The 17,721-nt window shown below is 39.6% G+C and overlaps 1 protein-coding gene across 1 annotated transcript in view; it reads left to right on the top strand.

Annotated features, from left to right (window-relative positions):
- DNAH5 (dynein axonemal heavy chain 5) overlaps positions 1-17,721 on the top strand; it is a 283,958-nt gene that overhangs the window by 99,493 nt on the left and 166,744 nt on the right. The window contains exons 18-22 of the mRNA XM_042997483.1: positions 5,128-5,293; positions 5,906-6,142; positions 7,711-7,901; positions 7,990-8,077; positions 14,457-14,590. Of these exons, the coding sequence (XP_042853417.1) occupies positions 5,128-5,293; positions 5,906-6,142; positions 7,711-7,901; positions 7,990-8,077; positions 14,457-14,590 (816 nt within the window). The remainder of the gene's footprint in view (positions 1-5,127; positions 5,294-5,905; positions 6,143-7,710; positions 7,902-7,989; positions 8,078-14,456; positions 14,591-17,721) is intronic.

The raw sequence follows: 17,721 nt of genomic DNA on the forward strand, positions 1-17,721 counted from the left end.
AGATCTCCTGGGAGAGCCTTTGTAACTTGCTTTGACCCATTATTTCTTACACTTTTTTTTTTTTTTTTCCAAATGGAACACTTTCTTCCTTATACCAGGATTAAGATCCTACAAACGGTGTTCCATGAATTGGCCCTTTGGAAATGTCACTTTGGCATCACTGCAGTGTTCTCGATGGGCATCCTGATGATAAGAATTCATCAGTGATGATTTTGATATGGTGTGTCAGGAGTCCTCGAGACCACCCCCACTAGAAGGATGATTTATAAGAATGGCCGATTAAGGGATGTCTGAACGGCTCAGTTGGTTGAGTGTCAGACTTCGGCTCGGGTCATGATCTCACAGTTCATGGGTTTGAGCCCTCCATCGGGCTCGCTGCCGTCAGCATGGAGCGCACAGAGCACACTTCAGATCCTCTGTCCCCTGCTCTCTCTCTCTGCCCCTCCCCACTCTCTCTCTGTCTCTCTCAAAATAAATAAACTTAAAAAAACAAAAAAGAATGGAAGATTGGTAAGAAAGACTCCCGGAAGTCAGCACCTACTTGCACTAAAGACTGAGACTTACTAGAGTGATGTAGTAAAGACACCCAGGCCATAGGGAAACGAGGTGGTGGGGGGTTGGAGGAATGCATGTGTGCATTCCTTATGCTCTCTCACTCTCATGAGGGGCCACACAGAGCTTACTCTCTCTCTAGCAACAAAAATGCAGCAACATGTTTGCAACATTTCTGCTCAGGGAAGTCCATGAGAAACTCAGTGCCCAAGCTTTTTATTGGGTGTGGTCACATAGGCACTGTCTGCCTAGCATGGACCAAAATCCCAGGTATCCAGAAGGAAAACAGGTATGCAGCATAAACCACACTGTTTGCACAGGCTGTGTAGGCACAGTGAGCCAGTCTTACCAGCTGGGGAGCCATGGGAACCTTCCCCAAATCCAGGCCCCCAGACACCAGCCAAAGACCAACGTCCCAAGCAGAATAGTAGTCTCAGTCCCATCCCGGTAACACATGTTACCTTTTCTGCATATGTGGTAATCTTCAGTTTACATTAAATTACTACTAGATAACCAAAATTAAATGTCAGCATTTTAGAAATTCCTATTTCTTCCTTCTCTCAGACTCACCAGCTGTGTCTACACCCCAAACTCCCCCTGCCCGCGCGCCCCTGCTCATTTGTCATGCTCTTGCCCTCTGAGAAATCACTTAGCTTCATGGCTTTAATGTTACCCCTATTCGTAGGATTATTCTATAAAAATACATCTCTTTTAAATTTAAGCACAAGCTTTTAAAAATGGGAAAAATACTATTTTTTTTTTTTTTTTTTTTATCATTTAGACCACGCTTGTTACAGTTTGGGTATACGGACTGTTTTATATGCCTCTCAGTAAAGTTGTGATCCCCTGCTACACGTGCAGCAGATTTTGATTTGTTTTTTATTATCTATTTATTTATTTTTTAAAAATTTATTTAGACAGAGAGAGCACACAAGCAGGGGAGGGGCAGAAAGAGAATCCCAAGCAGACTCCACATTGTTAGTGCAGAGCCTGACACAGGGCTCGAACTCTCAAAGTGTGATTCATTATCTGAGCTGAAATCAAGGGTCAGACACTTCACCAACTGAGCCACCCAGGTGCCTCATATTTTGATTAAACAAATAGTTTTTTAAAGTAATCTTTATACCCAACATGGGGCTCGAACTCGCAACCCTGAGATCAAGAGTCGCATGTTCCAATGACTGAGCCAGCCAGGTGCCCCTCCAGCAGATTTTGAATAGTGTTTTTCTCTCCCACTTAACGTTTTTTCAAGAACTATTTCTCATGTTGCTATGTGGCTTTTATAGCCACCTTTTTAATGATGCCTTCAGAATATTCTATTGAGTTCATGTACCTTAATTTACTTACTCATTCCCTGTTGCTGGACATTTGGGTGGTTTCCAAAGTTTTGCTATTTTGCCAAGAGCTGCAATGAATATATTTATATGTATCATGTTTTCCCCTTTAGGACTATTTCTTTCTTCAAAGCAGAATTATTGCATCAAAGAATGTGGCTTCATTTAATAGCTCTTAATATTTGTAGCCAACTTGCTTTTCAAAGGGATGGCATCAGCTTCCAATGCCATCGGCGACGTAATGGTACCAATTTCACTATCTTTCAACAGATACTGTTTTATAATAATAGTGATAAATTATAACAGAGATTTTATTATAAGTTATATAATAAAAAAACACATTTATTATAAATAAAATATAATCAATTTTTTGAAATAAATAATTTGAAATTATTATAACTTATTCATTTCAGTTTAAGTAGCAGAATCATAGAACCTAATCTTAATTTGCATTTTGATTACCAAAATGAGTGATTACCAATTAAGTGAATGCTTTCTCTTGAATTTGTTTGCTTTTTTAAAAAAGTTTATTTATTTTGAGAGAGAGTGAGAGAGAGAGAATGCGTGTATGCTCACGAGCGAGGGAGGGACAGAGAGACGGGGAGAGAGAGAATCCCAAGCAGGCTCCATGCTGTCAGCGCAGAGCCCAACACACGGCTCGATTCCAAAAACTGTAAGAGCATGACCTGAGTCAAAACCAAGAGTCGGAGGCTTAACCAACTGAGCCACCCAGACGCCCCAGAATTTATTTACTTGGGGATACAGCAATGAGCAAGACAGATGAAATCCCTGCCTTCATGGAGCCCGTTTTCAAGTTCAGGATTCAGAAGAGCAAATAAACAAAAAAGCCAGTAACCCAACAAGTTAGGAGGTGATAAGCTCAGTAGAAAAAAATTAAGAGGGTAATGAAGAAAAGGAGTATCTGATAGACAGTTGTGATTTATGTTGATGGACAGGGATGACTTCTGCTATTACATTTGAGCATTGGAAATGAGGGAGAAAGCCTTGGGAATAACTTTGGGGAAGAGAATTCCAGGCAGAGGGAACAATAAGTGCCCCGAGGCAGAAACTTGTTATGGTAGCTGGAGGAAGATGTTGCGTTAAAGTTCATGGTGTATGTTCTTATGGTGAGGGGGAAGGAGAAAGGGAATGGCTAGTAAGTATGGTGTCTGGGAAGCAGGGGAGTCTGTGATTTAGAACTCACGTTGTGTGGTTATTCTTAAACAGAAGGGGACATACCGCATTCACTGAAAAAAGATAAGGGGTTAATGATAGAGGCCAGTTTATCTTCTGAATGAGGGCGTGGGATCAGGGATTTGGGTGAGTCCCCACGTCTTGGCCTTTATTTGCTTTGTGCTGTAAAAATCAAGGTCACTAGCTGAGTATATGGAAGAGGACAGTGTAAAGATTTGAGGATACAGCTATTATGGGGCCTGGTAGAAGAATGTGACTGTAGTCCTGTAGAATGATTCTGGGTAGCATTAGGGGCCTGACTGAATTTGGGGACCACATTCCCAGTGCCAAGTACGTGCGTTGCCTTGACTTGTGTATGCAAGTGGAAAGGGTTGGTTACCTGGTTCATGTGGGTTGGGCTTCTCCCGGCTGGGGCAGTGGAAGGCTGAGGGAGTGATGGAGGTAAGGATACTGATGAGAGAATGGTTGAAGTGAGAAAGCAAGTCATTAGGAAAGGGTGTGTACAGTGAAAGGATTTAGGATATAGACTCTAAAAAATATTAGTGCTCTCTCAGAAAATAAGGAGCTCATTTATATGGAATGAGATTAGCAAGTTTGGCAAATGTAGGTCCTGTGGTTATGTGTGCTTTGCTGACCAGTAATAAAAACAAACACTTCCTGAGTACTTACTTTGTGCCAGGCACTATTCTAGTATTGTACATACATTAGCTTATGGAATATTCCCAATAACATAAGGTAGGTTCTATGATAATCACCACTTAATTTTCAGATTGGGAGTCAAAGATTTCCCAGAACTAGGATCTGAACCCAGGAATTTTGGTGCTGGAGTCTCTACTTGTTACTAGATGGTACTAACTCTATCTCATCCCTTACCCAATCTCCGACCTGCCTCTTTTTCATAATTGTCTCAAGGCTAGGGATAGAGATTGGTAGTCGGGTGAAGTTGTGAGTTGGGAGTGTAGTTCTTATTTTATGCTTTATTTGATGATACAGAAGTTTAATAGTTTATTTCAGGACACATCAGAATGTTCCTATGTAAATGGTATCAAAATGCCATGTGCCCTGCAGCAGCGGAGTGGAGGTGAAGGTCATTGGTGATGAGGAGGTAAATGAGCCGTGAAGCTGACGTTTGGAGTAGATGGTCCATGAGCACATTAGAAGAGTTTCAAGATGAGTAATGGTGGGCCTTGGGAAGGAACCAGAGACTGTGACCAACTAACAGGGTGTATTATTGCATGGACTTATTGTCCAACTAGGTGGTAAATTGCTGACTGTCTACATCATCTGTCTCTATCTATCTATCTATCTATCTATCTATCTATCTATCATCTATCTATCTGTATCTATCACCCTACAGAACTGATCATAGTGCCCCAATCATTATTAGTTTATGTTTGTTAAATCTCATTCTTGAGAAACGTGGAATCTCACGAGAGGGGAGTGGAATATCTGAAATTAATTAGGGGCTGACTATGGCTTGTTGTCAAAGGTGAGGAGAGAAAGAAGGCCGACTAGAGCAGATTGATGTGACATAAAGGAAGCTTCATGGACAGAGAGGCTGATGATAAGCATTTGGAGGTATTTTCTTTACTGTTGGAGAAGTAAGTATAATTTTGGTCTACCTGAGCTGATCAAGTTGGTTTCTTATCTTTAATGCATTCTTTTACATGCCTGCCAGGATTAATGTGAGGGGTGTGGCCCTGCATTATTGGAGGCCAAAATCCAATCTAGAGGCTAAATCTATGGCATTACTACTGGTACTGATACGGTCTTAAGAGTTAGATAAACAGGGGTGCCTGGGTGGCTCAGTTGGTTTAGTGTCCAACTTCAGCTCAGATCATGATCTCATGGTTCGTGAGTTTGAGCCGACAGCTCAGAGCCTGGAGCCTACTTTGGAGTCTGTCTCCCTCTCTCTCTGCTCCTTTCCTGCTCACACTCTGTCTCTCTTTCTCAAAACACAAAAAATAAATAAACATTAGAAAAAAAAAGAACTAGATAAACAAATATGACACTGTTTTTCTTCTTCTTCTTTTTTTTTTTTTGGTAGGAACTTTGTGTAAATGGTGCTCAGATACTAAATTTTAAAAGCTCATTAGTGGAGGAAGCAGTGAATGAACTAATAAATATGTTGCTGGATGTGGAAGTTCTGTCCAAAGAAGAAAGTGACAAAGCATCTAATGTAAATAGTGCTGATTCAAAAAACGAAAGTTCAGGTAAGAGATGGGGTGATGGAAGGGTCTTACTTGTCCAAGGGCATTACTGAAAACCAAAATTTCATTTGCTATATATCAGTTACTTTCACACTTCTGTAAACACTCTCCCAATTTTATAAGGACATTTATAAATCTGAAGTTATGATTCTGAGCCTATTGTCATTAGTCCCATTATTTTTTTTGTGAAATTCTACAAGCATGTACCTTGTCAGTAGAGTAGGATGGATGATGGATTGGAATTCCCATTAGAGGATCTCTGTCTATCCTAAAGCAAACCTTTCGTGGGGATGAGGACACTGACAGGCAGAGAAGGAAAGTGATTCCTCCGAGGCTTTATGGCTGTTGATAGAAGAGAGAGCATCAGAACCCAGGTCCCTGAGACCCCGTCTTGCTTTTTCAGCCATAGCTCAGGCCTCTCCTCCTGTTTCCTCACACTGTGGAGCAGAGAGGCCTCCAATAACCCACGTGGTGCCCCAATTTCCTCTTCCTCGCTTTCTAGGAAATCTGACGTCTAAGTATGATTAAACTTGCACGTAATTTATCGTATCTCTTCAATTGCGATAGATGGTTCTCTTTCTTTCCATCTCCCTCCATCTTCTCATCTTGTAACAGCAAAGAGAGAAGGAAATTCCGACACCTTGACGTCATCCCTCAAGGCCCCGGCAGGCCTCTTGCCTTTGGCGACAATCCTGAGAAAGAAGAAGGAGACTGAGATATTAGAAGAGGAAGCCTGCGGGTTACTCTCCCATTTTAACCATCTAAACACGGATGCGCTTCTGAAAGTTACAAGAAACGCGCTGGAGGCCATCCGCAAGCGCATTCATTCCTGCAACATGGCGAACTTCCGGGGTAATAATTCTGCACAGTTTGCCTACTGGCGGGTTGCTGCTTGAGTGGCGGGTTGCATGCCTACTGGCATGGTTGCTGCTTGTGTGTGTGTATATTCCTGCTATTTGTAAATAATTTAAAAAATCCACCATTTACTAACAGCCTCCATGTAAGTTTATACTTTATGAACTTTGATTATGCCAATAATTCTGTGAAGTAGGTCTTACTAATCCATACTTTCCAAAACATAAAATGTTTTTACTATTTTTGGGTCAATTTGCTACTTTCCAGCTAGTTTGCTCATTCTTAATACAATCATCCTGTCCTCAGCACAGTTCAGAAACACATGTTGTATTCCCAGATGAGCCACAAAAATCCATCAAATCTAGAGACATTCTGCAATTACATTTTACATTAAAAATTAAAATAAAATATTAATTAGAATAGAAAAATAATAGGGCAGTAAACCCTTTTTATTTATTTTGAATATTGGCATTTAAGGGGAAGCGTCTTTAATAATTAAAAGTAGATGAGTAAAAGTGGATACATTGAAGGGATTTTTTTTTTTTTTTTTATTTTTTTTTAAAAAAAAATTTTTTTTTTTCAACGTTTATTTTATTTTTGGGACAGAGAGAGACAGAGCATGAACGGGGGAGGGACAGAGAGAGAGGGAGACACAGAATCGGAAACAGGCTCCAGGCTCTGAGCAGTCAGCACAGAGCCCGACGCGGGGCTCGAACTCACGGAGCGTGAGATCGTGACCTGGCTGAAGTCGGACGCTTAACCGACTGCGCCACCCAGGCGCCCCGGGATTTTTTGATTGGTAGCATGGTTTATTATGCTTTATTTCACTTTGGAAGGGAAGATAATCCTTTTATTTAACACCAGGGTATTATTAGAACTTATCAAGCGTTGGTTGATATGCTGAATATTAAATCACATGTGTTTCCAACTGTATATATTGCAGGTATTTCCAACTATATAAAGCTACAGACACACATGCACACACACACCCCCACATTTATATATCTATGCTATACTGGTACTTATACCTACATGCAACTTTAAAAGCCCCTTAGTTATAAATGGTGAGTTACACCTTATTTCTTCTCCACTCTTTCACTGCTCCCAGTTTGGATTATACACACTGTGGTAGAAAGGTGTTTTATTTGAAATTTTCCCAACTGGTTATGTGCTCTGACTTTGCCTTATTCTGATAGTTATTCTTGTTCTTCATGCCTTGCTTCCTTATACTACATTTAACATTTAATTTGGTGGCATGGTGGTATGTGAACAGCATCCCTCTCAGTATTTTGGATAACAGTTTACATATTTAAGCCTGATCCCACATAGTGGGTGTCCGTTATGGAGGGGGCACCAGTGGCTTGCATCAGAAAATGCGTCGGTCCCACTGAACTGTTGTTATGTTGGATAAAACGAGTTAGTTTTCATTCATCTACCAAATATTTGTCTGATTGTATGTATCTATTATGTATTGTTCTAGGTGCTTTAATTTTTCCAGCTTAAAATGAAATAAGACCCATTTTAAATAAAAAATAGTAAGGCTTCCCTCTTTTGTGTTAACTCAGACAGTAACAGTACCTCGAAGAGGAAGCAGAACAGTCTGCCCATTTTCCGGGCGGGCATCACTCTGGCCATTCCCAACATTGCCATGGCCCCTGCCCTGGAAGACATACAGCAGACACTGAACAAAGCTGTGGAGTGCATCGTCAATGTCACCAAGGGCATTAGACAGTGGAGCAGCGAGCTGTTGTCTAAGGTGGGTGTGGATGAAGGAATCATTTCTTATGGAAGATTCTTCTGTTATTGGATGGGGCTGAGCTGAAGAATATCCTTTCACTTTGTAGAAAAAGATGCAGGAAAGAACAACGGCTGCTTTGCAGAATAATGAAGACAGTGATTCTGATGCTGAAATTGGAGAAAATGAGCCTCAAGGTAAATGTTCCTTTAGTCCTTTTTAACCAGTCATTGAAAACCAACATTGATGGAGCTAAAATGTATTTTCCCTCCGTGCAATTCTTAAATCAGTGTTGATTGGAATATAAATCTATGAGCCAGTTTTAAGTTAATATAATATGAAGATCCATGTATTTTAATATAGTCATTATAAATGGTATATATTTAGTGTATACATCACAGATATGGCTGCCTCACTGATTTCTGGTCCCTGGTAATGAAAAGAACAGGGGGACAAGGAAGACTTTAGTCTCACAGTTTAAAGAGAAACTTGCCATCATTGCAATGAATATTTTCTGACATTTAAGAGATAGTTTGTATTTTAACCCGTATGTGTCCTGTTGTGCTAATGTGTTGTGATTTTTGCCGTATGTCTCATGGTTTTCATTTATAGTCCGTAAAATTAGAGAACATATGATATCCAGTTACTAATGATATGAAATGTTGTCTTTAGTCCTGCAAACTCTTTCTACAGCAACCCTGCAAAAGGGAGACGCCATGTAATTTTCAATTATTATTTATATTCCTGCATGGTAAATCAGCTAACCATCACAAGAAACCGAAACACGTACCTCTTTGAGATAGTCTGTCACTGAGAAAGAGAAAGATAGCTCAGAACAATGTTGTCCACAACTTACAATAGTATTTATTGAAGCTAAAAAAAAAAGCGTATGTTATTGTGTTAATTTCAATTTTTATATTATTTGGAAACATTGCTTTACTTCCTAAAATAGTCTAAAATAGAGAATTTTCTAAACTCAGAATATGCTCAGTCATGAATTATGTCTAAAATGGAGAAGAAAAAATGTTTAATGAAAAGTTGCCTGTATGTGTTTGTCATGACAAACGAATTAAAAAAATAAGCTGCATTAGAAAAAAATAACAGCTTTGAGATATAACTTACATAAAATGTGTCCTTTATTTATTTAAGAATTTATTCTTTTAACGTGTACAATTTGGTGGTTTTAGTGTATTCACAGAGTTGTATGCCCATCACCCACTATTTAATTTTAGATCATTTTTATCACTCCCCATCCCCCTCCTTCCAGCCCCTGGGAACCACCGACCTACTTTGTCTTTATGGATTTGCTTGCTCTGGACATTTGATATAAATGGAATCATACTGTACATGGTCTTTCGTGACTTCCTTTATTTAGCATAACACTTTCTTTTTCTTAAAAAAATTTTTTTAATGTTTATTTATTATTTTGAGAGAGAGGAAAGACAGAGCAAAAGCAGGGGGGATGAACAGAGAGAGAGGGAGACACAGAATCTGAAGCAGGCTCCAGGCAGGCTCCGAGCTGTCAGCACAGAGCCCGACGTGGGGCTCGAACCCACAAACCATGAGATCATGACCTGAGCCGAAGTCAGACACTTAACTGACTGAGCCACCCTGGCACCCCTCGCATGGTATTTTCAAGGTTCATGTGGTAGCAAAATGTCAGTACTTCATTTCTTTTTATTGCTGAGTCATATTCCATTGTATGGACATGCCACATTTTCCTGATGCATCCGTTAGTTGAGCATTTGGGTTATCTCTGCTTTTGGACACTTATGCCTAATACTGCTATGAACATCTGCGTAAAGTTTTTGTACAGACATGTTTCGTTTTCATTTCCTTTGGGTCTGTACCGAGGAGTGGCATGGCTGAGTCCGCAGGGTAATTTTATGCGTAACATTCTGAGGACGTGCCAAACTGTCATCCAGAGCAGTCGTGCCATTTTCCACCCCCACCAGCGGTGTGTCAGGCTTCCGCAAATGCCCCCTGCACCCTCACCGGCCCTTGTCTGCTTTGGTTGTAGCCATTCTCACAGGGGTAAAGTGGCACCTCAGTGGGGGTTAGATTTGCCCTCCCCTAATGACTGATGATGTTGAGCATCTTATGTGTTTTTTTACCATTTGTATAGCTTGTTTGGAGAAATGTCTATTCAGATTTTTTGCCCATGTTTTAAAATATTGGATTATTGGTCTTTTTATTGGTGAGCTGTAACAGTTATTTACCTCAATACGATATCAGATAATTTGCAAATATTTTCTCCATTCTGTGGGTTGTCTTTCACTTTCTTAATGGTATCTTTGAAAGCATAGATGTTTTAATTTTGATTAAGTCCAATTTAGCTGCTTTTTTTTTTTTTTTGGTGCTTTTGATTTTATACTTAAAAAAGGGTTGTGGGGGGGGTGTGGTGCCTGGGTGGCTCAGTCTGTTAAGCATCCAATGCCCTGTTTTGGGCTCCCCGCTGACAGAGGTTGGGATTCTCTCTCTCCCTCTCTCTCTCTGCCCCTCCCTCACTCGTACTCTCTCTCTCTCTCTCTCAAAATAAATAAACTTAAGAGAAAAAAAGAAACAGGGGCTCCTAGTTGGCTCAGTCAGTGAAGCCTCCTACTTTAGCTCAGGTCATGATCTTGCAGTCTGTGGACTCGAGCCCCACGTTGGGCTCTGTGCTGACAGCTCAGAGCCTGGAGCCTGTTTCAGATTCTATGTCTCCCTCTCTCTCTGCACCTCCTCTGCTTACACTCTCACTCTCTCTCAAAAATAAATAAAAACATTAAAAAAAAAAAAAGAAGAAGCAGTTGTGGGGCACCTGCCTGGTTCAGTTGGTGGAGCATGTGATTCTTGATCTCCGGGGTAATGAGTTTGAGCCCCATGTTGGGTACAGAGATTGGTTAAAAATAAAATCTTAAAAAAAAAAGAAAAAAAGAAACTGTTGCTTCACCTAAGGTCATGAAGGTTTACTGCTATTTTTTTAATTTTTTTAACATATTTTATAGTTTTAACTGTTATATTTCGGCCTGTGATCCATTTTGAGTGAAATAGGATTTCAAATTCATTTTTTTGCCTGTGGATATTCACTTGTGACAGTACCATTTATTGAAAAGACTGTTTTTTCCCAGCTGCATTTTCTTGGGACCTTTGTTAAGAATCGATTAACCATAAATGTAAAAGTAAGCATTTATTTTTGCACCCTTGGTTTTATTTCATTGATCTTCTGCACCACCCTGTCTTGATTACTGTAGCTTTGAAGTAAGTTTTGAAGTTGGAAAATGAATCTTCCAACATTTTCCTTTTTCAAGGTTGTTGATGACTCTTCTGGGTCCCTAGTATTTCCATATGAAGTTTAGAATGAGCTTGTGAATTTCTACAGAAAAAGGCAGCTGTGATTTTATAGGCATTGTGCTGAATTACAGAGTATTGAAATGAAATTTGAAAGGATTCAAATAATGCAAAGTACATTCTCCCACCGTATTGTAAAAATCAGTTACAGGAGATTTGGGAAATTCCCAAATACATAAAAATTAAATAACACACTCTGAAATAACCAGTGAGCCAAAGAAGAAATCACAAAGGAAACTGGGAAGTACTTTTAGGATGAAAGCAAAGGAAAACACAAAATACCAGAACTTATGAAATGTAGTTATAATAGCATTTGGAAGGAAATTTATAATCTTAAACATGGATATTAAAAAAGAAATACCTTAAATCCATAACCTAGTCTTCTGTCTTAACAAAACTCTTTTCAAGGTCACTATTTTTTTCTTCTAGAGACTGTCATCTGTTGAGCCCCTCTTGTGAATTTTCATTTCATTTATGTTCTCCTCAATCTCAGAATTTGCATTCAACTCTTTTGTATTTCTATTTCATTATTGCTATTCTTTATTTTGTGAGACATGATTCTCACACTTTCTTTTTTTTTAAAGTTTATTTATTTATTTTGAGAGAGAGAGAGAGAGAGAGAGAGAGAGAGAGAGAGAGAGAGAGAGAGAGAATTCCAAGCAGGCTCCACCCTGTCAATGCAGAGCCCAATGTGGGACTCAAGATCAGGAACCGTTCGTAAGATCATGACCTGAGTCGAAGTCAAGAATTGAAGGCTTAACTGACTGAGCCACCCAGGTGCCCCTTCTTTAATTCTTTAGTTAGGGTTTTCTATCATTCCCTGAACACATTTATAACAGCTGATATACACATTTTTGTCTAGTAATTCCAATAGTTGGGTTTTCTCATATAGAGTTTCTATTCACTGCTGTTGTTCCTGTGTGTGGGGACTGCTATTTTGTATCTTTGCATGGCTGACCATTCTTACTTTTGTTAAAAACTTGATATTTTAAAGAATAGAATGTGGCACCTTTGAAAATCTGGCTGTCTTGTCCCCAGTCTGTTGTTGTTGCCACTGTTTGTTTCTTTATTGACTTTATGGACTCTCCTGGACTAATTCTGTAGAATTTGCCTTTCCTGTGGTGTGCACAGCTGGAGTTTCTGGTTAGTTTCATGGTCAGCTAACGATTGCCTAGAGATTTCCTTAATCCTCTGAACCAGTAAGTCCTACACCCTTCGCCTAGGGGATGGTATGTTGGCTGGAGCACCTGACGGCTCAGGATGTTTTCAGGACTGCCTTAGCCTTTATTTACTGATTGTGCGAGGCCCTGAGTTCAGACAAAGTAAAAGATCAGGGCATTTTAGGTCTTTCCTGGGCATGTGCACAGCTCTGTACATATGCATGACTTTTAGAGCCCCAGGGGATCACGACTTTACAACACCCTCTGTGGATATCTATCTCATTCCTCAGATCTTTGATTTTTTTGGCCAACCTCTTGTTTATCTCAACGAGTACCATTGTCTCAGGCATCTGTGAAGTTAATTGTTACTGCTTGTTTTTTTTCTAATAAATGCTTTGGTGATAGGGTTTTTGTTTGTTTGTTTTTGTTTTTTGTTTTTTTACTCAGTGAATTCTGAGTCAAGTCAAATAAAGATAAACTCTGGATGGGGCTTTTCTAGAGAACATCACGATGAGTCATATAGTCACAATTCTCTGGGGCTTCTTGAGGGGCTCCAAAGCCAGTCTGGCTCCTGGGTGATGCTAAGCTGTGGCTGCGTTTCTCAAGGCAAACATACTGCCAAGGAGGGGGAAGTGGACCTAGGGAAGTTAAAACACCTCGAAATTCACTATGGTTGCCAAGATTTTAGCATTTTTTCTTTTTTTATAATTAAAAAATTTTTAAATATTTATTTTTGAGAGAGAGGCAGAGTATAGTGGGGGAGGGGCAGAGAGAGAGGGAGACACAGTATCTGAAGTAGGCTCCAGGCTCTGAGCTGTCAGCACAGAGCCCGACCTGGGGCTTGAACTCACAGACTGCGAGATCATGACCTGAGCTGAAGTTGGATGCTCAACTGTCTGAGCCACTCAGGTGCCCCTTAGCATTTCTTCTTAAATAAAGAAACACTACTTGGATTCTTGCAAGCTTTGGGTAATGTCCAGAGTCCTGAAAAATTGATATTGACAAGTTTTCAATTGCTTTTTACAAAGAAGCAGATTGTCAGAGGTCCTTACTTTATAGAAATTTCTTCCTTATAGAAATCCCTTCGTCTTTTTATTTTATTTATTTTCAAAAAAATTTAGAAAAAAAAAATTTTTTTTTAACCTTTATTTATTTTTGAGACGGAGAGGACAGAGCATGAACGGGGGAGGGTCAGAGAGAGGGAGACACAGAATCTGAAACAGGTTCCAGGCTCTGAGCTGTCAGCACAGAGCCCGACGCGGGGCTCGAACTCACGGACCGTGAAATCATGACCTGAGCCGAAGTCGGCCGCTTAACCGACTGAGCCACCCAGGCGCCCCTCAAAAATTTTTTAATTAAAAAAATTTTTTAATTTAATTTTTTTAATTTAATTTTTTATTTTTTAAAATTTACATCCAAATTAGTTAGCATATAGTGCAACAGTGATTTCAGGAGTAGATTCCTTAGTGCCCCTTACCCATTTAGCCCATCCCCCCTCCCCCAAACTCTCCAGCAACCCTCAGTTTGTTCTCCATATTTATGAGTCTCTTCTGTTTTGTCCCCCTCCCTGTTTTCATATTCTTTTTGATTCCCTTCCCTTATTTTCATCTGTTTTGTCTCTTAAAGTCCTCATAGGAGTGAAGTCATATGATTTTTGTCTTTCTCTGACTAATTTCACTTAGCATAATACCCTCCAGTTCCATCCACATAGTTGCAAATGGCAAGATTTCATTCTTTTTGATTGCCAAGTAATACTCCATTGAATATATATACCACATCTTCTTTATCCATTCATCCATCGATGGACATTTGGGCTCTTTTCATACTTTGGCTATTGTTGATAGTGCTGCTATAAACATGGGGGCGCGTGTGTCCTTCGAAACAGCACACCTGTATCCCGTGGATAAATGCCTAGTAGTGCAATTGCTGGGTCGTCGGGTAGTTCTATTTTTAGTTTTGTGAGGAACCTCCATACTGTCTTCCAGAGTGGCTGCACCAGCTTGCATTTCTACCCCTTCATCTTTTTAAAGCATGTTCCCTATGCTGTTGATATAAATTTCTCTCTCTCTCTCTTTTTTTGGTTTAGATACCTTTGAAATAGCATCTGTAAACTTACCCATTCCTGTGCAAACCAGGAACTATTATAAGAATGTGTCTGATAACAAAGAGATTGTGAAATTAGTCTCTGTGCTTAGCACAATCATCAACTCCACTAAAAAGGTATGTCAAAAGGATTTGTCACCAGAACCCTTTGCTTTACAATATGTACTTGTGTGAATGTCACAAGCTTGTGTCCTACACGTAGCCTGGGTCTCACCCACGGTGCCTTTGGTGAGGAGCTGTGGGATCTTGGATGTGCTCAGCAAATGTTCGTTTACCTAAAACTTTTTCTTTCTAGGTTGCGAGGTGAAAAAGGACCATTATTCCTATGTTTTATGTTGTGTTCTGTTTAGTGCTTTAAGTCTATGTATTTACTGATTTAGTACAAATAAACCTAACTGTTAAAAAATATTAAGGGGTGCCGGGTGGCTCAGTCAGTTAAGTGTCTGATTCTTGGTTTCGGCTCTGGTCGTGATCTCACAGTTCGTGGCTTCGAGCCGCACATCGGGCTCTGCAGCTGACAGCGTGGAGGCTGCTTGGCGTTCTCTTTCTCTCCCTCTCTCTCTGGCCCTCCCGCACTTTCACTGTCTCTCTCAAAATAAGTATACAAACTTAAAAAATTCAAACCACAAGTGAGTACTAGTCAGTACTGACTAGTATCATCTGAAGCAGAATAAGGCTTATACTTAATTTTTCATTTTTGTGTAGTCAGGTAAAGCTCATAAACTATCAGATGAAAACGTATGTGTATTACCACACGGAGACGAGGTCATAGGGAAAATAAAGCAAATAGGTGTTATCAAGTCAAACTTGTACTCGAAAGGGGTGTACATTAGGATTAAGTTTTCTTCCAACCTGTTCCTCTCTCAGCTCCCCCCTTTCTGTTCAGGCAAGCCTGTTTTTGTCAAAAGGATTCAGAACCCTGAAGTCAGCTTCTACTTACGCACAATTTATATTCACACTGCCGCCAATACCTGTTGACTCTTTTAAAAATGTCTCTCCGTGTTGAGGGAATAGTTGTCACTCAGCAAATACATCTTTTCTATTACTCGGTTCTGATAGAATGAGCTTCATTTGTTTGAAAACATTTTGAGAGCTGCCATTGCTGTAACCATGTGAAGAAATATTATTAAGTTTAATTTTAATGTGTTCCTGAGGGAACTGGAAGCTTTTGCATTTATGCATTTTCAATATTCCTTTCTTAAGATATTGAAGGTCCTATATTTAATTTTGCCTTAGGGACAGTGTTCACGTAATTCAATTTAACAAATATTTATCTAGTGCTTAGTTTATCAAGCTCTGTATGCATGATAAAGGTAAGTATTTTATGGTGATGGTAAACATTCAGATATATTTCCAAATGTTGCAGTAATCATGGAACATACAATGAAATAAATCAACAATGAAGCTCATTACTTTCTCTGAATGTAAGCAGCCACTATTATGAAAATCTAAGGGTAAGCATAGTCGTTGAAATTAGCATACTGCTGGCAACAAAATGCTTATCTCCGTGTTATTTCTGTCGCATTTGCTTTTATATTACACGAAGGAAGTGTGCAAATCTTAGGCACTTAGAATAACTTGGACTTTTTCCAGACGGACGAGATGGACATAGTGTTTCTGGAAGAATAAATACACATTTTGTCATCATACTAGACATGATCAGCTCTCTATAGCCAAAGACCCTTGTGGGTGATTCTGGCTCAACTATGGAAAATCCTATGATCCCAGCCCCTTTCTTCTTGCCGTCGCTGACTGGATCAGATTGTAAACCTGACCTACATTCAGCAGATCCGTAGGCTAGCCACCAACTTACAACGTTGCCTGGCTTGGAAAGATGAGCTGGACCAAACAATTTAAATAACCTTGGCAATAAAAATAACTTCAGCTCTACACCTGCAGTTCGTGGAATTTTTCCTTTAAGCCCTAGGTTACCTCTACTTTAAAAACTTCCAACTTAATAAAGAGTGACACTGTCAGAAAAGATAAATGAGAGTCTCAACGTATTTAGGGTATGTTCTTAATATTATAAAGTCTAGGATGTTCAAAGAGCTCAGGATTCTGGAATTTCTACCCATATTTTGCTATCTTTGGTAATCTGTAATTCATTCTCCACATCATCCTACACTTGTGAATGTCTACATACTGTTACAGTTCATCCTGGGTGTGCATGTCAACATCTCAGTCCATGCAAGGGGGTCACTTTGGCTGGGATAAGTAGTGGCGGGCTTAGCTTTCCAATTTTAATTGAAGTCTGGGACGTCTCAACGGCTATCACACCCGAGGCGTGTGGGACACTTTCGCTGCATTTGGGGATTGGAGTGAAGCCATTTGGTTTAGTGCAGGTTGGTAAGCTTTACTTAAGTGACTGGGCCATTTAGAATGCTGTTGGCATGCTATATTTTTTCAAATAATGGCATTTTAAATTCTATCCCAGTTAAAACATTTTTTTCTCACGCAGATGTATCTCTGAAATTATAATATAAGCCAATAGAAAAAGTTGATTCCCAAGAGGTAGACACATAAGAAATGAGGAGCCAAATCTTTAATTATTTATAGGTGATATGATTATCTATTATATAAATCCAAGAGGCTGATCTAAAAAAAAATATGGCCCAATGAGAGTCAGGTTAGAGTTCGTTGAAAGGTAATTATAGGCATTTCTGCTGTAATACAATAAACATTCCTGAAAACACTGTTTTGCAAAGTTGCACATCAAATATAATACGGATTATGAGAAAAACAGAATTGAGGCAGACACACAAAACCTAGGAAAGTTTGTAACCGAGTAGTTACAAAAACAGGGGCAATCATAGTAAAATTTTAACCCATTTAAAAATGGTATCGTAAATAAAGAGCTTTACTATTAAAAGGTGACAGAACTTGGTAAAAGGTGGGTGTGAGAAACAGTTGAACAAGGATAAGATGTCCAAAGATCAGGCTGAACTGTGCAGAGAACAGCCTCAACACAAAGCGGGAACAAACTGGCCCCAAAGGAAAAAGTGCTGGAAGGGGCGTGCACACAGAATTGCGCCCCTCCGCGGCCGGCTGCTTTAGCTGGTACAGAACAGCATGCTGGGAAAAATAGCATTTGATAATGTCACTTCCCCATTTTGTTGACATCATTCTCTAGTTACCAAACATGAATGAGCCAGTTCATCTTACAGAAGCACACTTTGTAGCGAACAGGACTGTTGATTAAAAAATCAATTTTTTAAGCTTCTATGCCATCCATAGCCAGTTGTAAAAAT

The sequence above is a fragment of the Panthera tigris genome, chromosome A1 (genome assembly GCF_018350195.1).
Source record: "Panthera tigris isolate Pti1 chromosome A1, P.tigris_Pti1_mat1.1, whole genome shotgun sequence".
Lineage (NCBI taxonomy): Eukaryota > Metazoa > Chordata > Mammalia > Carnivora > Felidae > Panthera > Panthera tigris.